Source organism: Antrostomus carolinensis, unplaced genomic scaffold (genome assembly GCF_000700745.2).
Source record: "Antrostomus carolinensis isolate BGI_N321 unplaced genomic scaffold, ASM70074v2 Scaffold53658, whole genome shotgun sequence".
NCBI classification, from domain to species: Eukaryota; Metazoa; Chordata; class Aves; order Caprimulgiformes; family Caprimulgidae; genus Antrostomus; species Antrostomus carolinensis.
In genome coordinates this window covers 1-3,398 of record NW_010333357.1, presented here as the reverse complement: position 1 = coordinate 3,398, position 3,398 = coordinate 1, and the positions used below count along the sequence as shown (strand labels likewise).

The window sequence follows — 3,398 nt, the reverse complement described above, 5'->3', positions numbered from 1 at the left end:
TCCCTCCGTGCTCCCTCAGCCGCTGGCCACCCCTCTCGCCCCCCGCCCGCCGCCGTCCCACGCGAGGAGCTCCGGGGAGAAACTGCTTCAGTCAATTAAAGCCAAGCAGCGGCCAGGCCCTGGCGCTGTGCCGAGCCCCGGCGGTCCCTGAAGGCTGGCCCCGAAATCGGCTGTAAATACCCCAACCCCGCCCCTCACAGACCAGTAACAACATCTATGGTTTTTGCATAGCTTTTCTTTATTACGTAATTCTTCCTCCCCCCTCCAGAGCATGACTTCTGGGGACAAAAGCTTCTCCATACCTACGGACTAATGGAATTGTCCGACCTGTGTTGGTCATGCAATTAAATCATCTTCCAAAAGGTAAGACTGGAAATTAAACCAGCACTGATGAATTGCAGGTATCCTTTACATACGTAACTTTACATATTCTCTCAAGATAAAAACCATAATCCTATTCTTCTGACGTGTGAGACAAGGCGATGAATCAAACAGAAATATTCTCCATGTCATCAGCAGCCTTTATTTCCACGTAGCTTCTTCACCAGGCTTCAGCTCTCTGCGTGAAGAGAAAAAAAAGCAGCAAGAAACTAAAATTAGGATAATTTTTGTAGAATAATTACTAATAAATGTATTTAATTATTCTAGAATACCTTAGTTGTGAGAGCTAAGTATAAATTTTCCCTTCCTTACAATCCCTGTCAGTTAAAGATCTTTCAATACTGATAAGCTTCCTCTTTCCACAGCATCAACGTTCCACAGCATTGAGTTCTCCGAACTCCCACCCATTTAAATGGAAATACAAACCAGCTGACCCACCTCTAAGCAGTTAACAGACTTTTACATGATGGGATTCTACGTTTTTTTAAAAAATACAAAAGTTAATTACTGTAGTGGGAAGAGAACTAGGTGTGCAAGCAGAGGGGATTTTTGCAATATGCTGAAACACCAGCCCAACTTTGCCAGCAACTGCCGTAAGAAAAGAGATAATGCAACGGGGGGGGGGATTACGTCATAAACTTACTTTCTTACTCAGAACTAATTCAGGTGAGACCAGATTAAAAAGTAAATCCACCTGCAGACTGATAATAACATTGCTACTATTACTCCATGCTATGCAGCACATTTTTTCCCCTGTTGTTTCATTAGCCATATGGCCTAACACAGAACCAGAACTGGTGTGGGTGAGGCAATGCGCTACTTCACCCGAATTCTCCCTGAGAATCAGCCACTACACCCAAACTGATTAGTGTATCACCACTGAAGACACAGCGGTTGCCAACATAAACATTTGAAGATGTTCTGTCAATTATTCAAAATTTAGTTATTACTTTTAAAATGACACTAGTTTAGAAAAGTATTTAGTTTAAAAATGCTGCAATAATTTTAAATTTAAGACCAAAGCTTGCTATAAACCACTAAAAGTCGAAAATTAAAATCCAAGCACTGAAATTTTGGAGAGAGACAAAATAATGGTTTCTATGTTTCATGACTAAGAACTTGACAGCAGTTAATGATTAATAAGCTTTGGAGAGTCAAAGCCTTTTCTACTAACATATCTTATTTTTCCCAATTATTTGATTTCAAATCAATAATTAGTTAATTAAAATCTAATTAGGAGCCAAAAAAATATATTTTCCATTTTCAATTCACAAACAACAATAAAATGCAAGACACTGCATACTCCCAGCTGTAGAATATTCAAGGACAAGGAGAGTAAGAACATTCATACCTACAGAAAACGGTACATAGCTCTGCTCCCGCCATTAACATAGGTTTAACATTCTTTTGTTATTCACCTGTTTTCCCCTCGTCTAACTTATAAACCTCCTGAAAAACCAAATTAGAGGTTTTCCTTGAAAGTACATTTTCTAGTAAAGTTTGAAGTAATATTTTTTACTTCAGTCCTTCAAGATTCCATTTTATTAGCGCCATTGTAAATGTACTTAAAAAAAAACCAAACCCAACCAAAACCATAAAACAGTGCCAGGCACCAACTATTCCTATACAGCGAAGACTGAGTCAATGCAACAGTGTGAATTATGTCACAAGCTTACTTTCTTACTCAGCTAACTACTCTGTGAAGGACAGAGCACAATGCAGATAAATGGTTAAGTTTCATTTGTTTTTGAAGACTTTTTCCTAGCAACATTAATGTCTTATTTATTTGCATATTACATGTTTTTGAACTCGCATAGTGTGCCTTTCTAGTAAGTTTATTTAGATACAAATCAGTGTCTTAACATTCACTGTTGTCTGCATTTATCTTGCTTCTACAGATAAAATTTATTGACATCAACACTTTTGATACTGCAAGTAATGATTTTAAATCAAATATTTTGACTAAAACATCAAACTGATAGCATTGCACATCCTTTCTTCCATGACTAAGATGGCTCCTAAAGCTCAAATTTTGAGGAGGCATTAGTGACCTAAAGCTTTCACGAATGCTTGCTGAGATTTTTAGGGCTGTCTTCCCTTTAATATTTTGACAGCATCGCTGATTTTTTTTTCATGCTTAAGACTCTCAGAACAGAGAAGCGCTTCGCAAAATAACTTAAAATATATATATATATTTAAGAAGCATCATAAAACAGACCTTCTATATAACAAGCTCTTGTTTCTGAAGGCTGTCAGTTTTTCATCATTCTTTCTGTCCAAATAGCATCCAATCACAAATCCTAAGGGAACAAGGATGTGAACCCAGTGATCACGCACAGCTTGGGCAAAATTCACCATGACTGCTAGAAAGAGAAGCATAACAGATTAAGAGTTATTTACAAATCTGTACATGGAAACTGTAGCATACCTGGCACCTTTAATCTCACTTACTAGGATCCTAATGCAGCATAATAAACATGAGGGCCATCAAACACTTCCTACGAGACACATGCTGTTGTTAAATCCATACACAGGCTTCCTGGAAGGAATCCTAACTAACTCTTGGCCCTGGGAAGTAGGATTTTGTTGTAAACTGAGAGAGAAATAGAACATCTATTTTAAGATACCCCTGGTGAAATAGCTCCATTCAAGTGTTCCAGAGTCATTAACCCATTAAAGGAACTCTAATGATACAGAAGCTTGCTGTTCTGTAAAACACTACAAATGCATTTCTAAGCTAACTGCTGCGGATGGACGCTTTGTTATCTGTAACAAGACTGAAAGCGCAGCGGTACATTCGGTGGGGAACTGACAGACAAGGAAGAAAGGACGTTTCTAAAATCCGGGAAGCTTTTTGCAGCCGTACCAACCAAAGCCTCACAGATCAGGGTCTTCCTAGAAGGTATAATAGACACCAAGGGAGTGACAGAGCTGCGAGCCCAAAGCGCCACACCGATCCCCGCGGACAGACACCCCCGGCGCCGCTCCTGCTCCCAGCCCCGAGGCGGGGGGCGGGG

General features: G+C 39.7%; 1 protein-coding gene across 1 annotated transcript; it reads right to left on the bottom strand.

Moving 5' to 3' along the window:
* Positions 1 to 522: 522 nt before the first annotated feature.
* Positions 523 to 2,739, bottom strand: NDUFB1 (NADH:ubiquinone oxidoreductase subunit B1). The gene is made up of 2 exons (XM_010173823.1): positions 2,600 to 2,739; positions 523 to 559 (listed from the first exon to the last, which is right to left on the bottom strand). Exons 1-2 carry the CDS (start codon positions 2,737 to 2,739, stop codon positions 523 to 525), a joined length of 177 nt encoding a protein of 58 aa, XP_010172125.1.
* Between the last annotated feature and the right edge of the window lie 659 nt (positions 2,740 to 3,398).

What these genes read in the sequence shown, in the direction of transcription:
- NDUFB1 (XM_010173823.1), bottom strand. Translation starts at nt 2,739, where the DNA reads ATGGTGAATTTTGCCCAAGCTGTGCGTGATCACTGGGTTCACATCCTT. An exon ending in AAGAGCTTGTTATATAGAAG is followed by an intron (nt 560 to 2,599) that starts GTCTGTTTTATG and finishes CTCTTCACGCAG; the next exon opens with AGAGCTGAAGCCTGGTGAAG.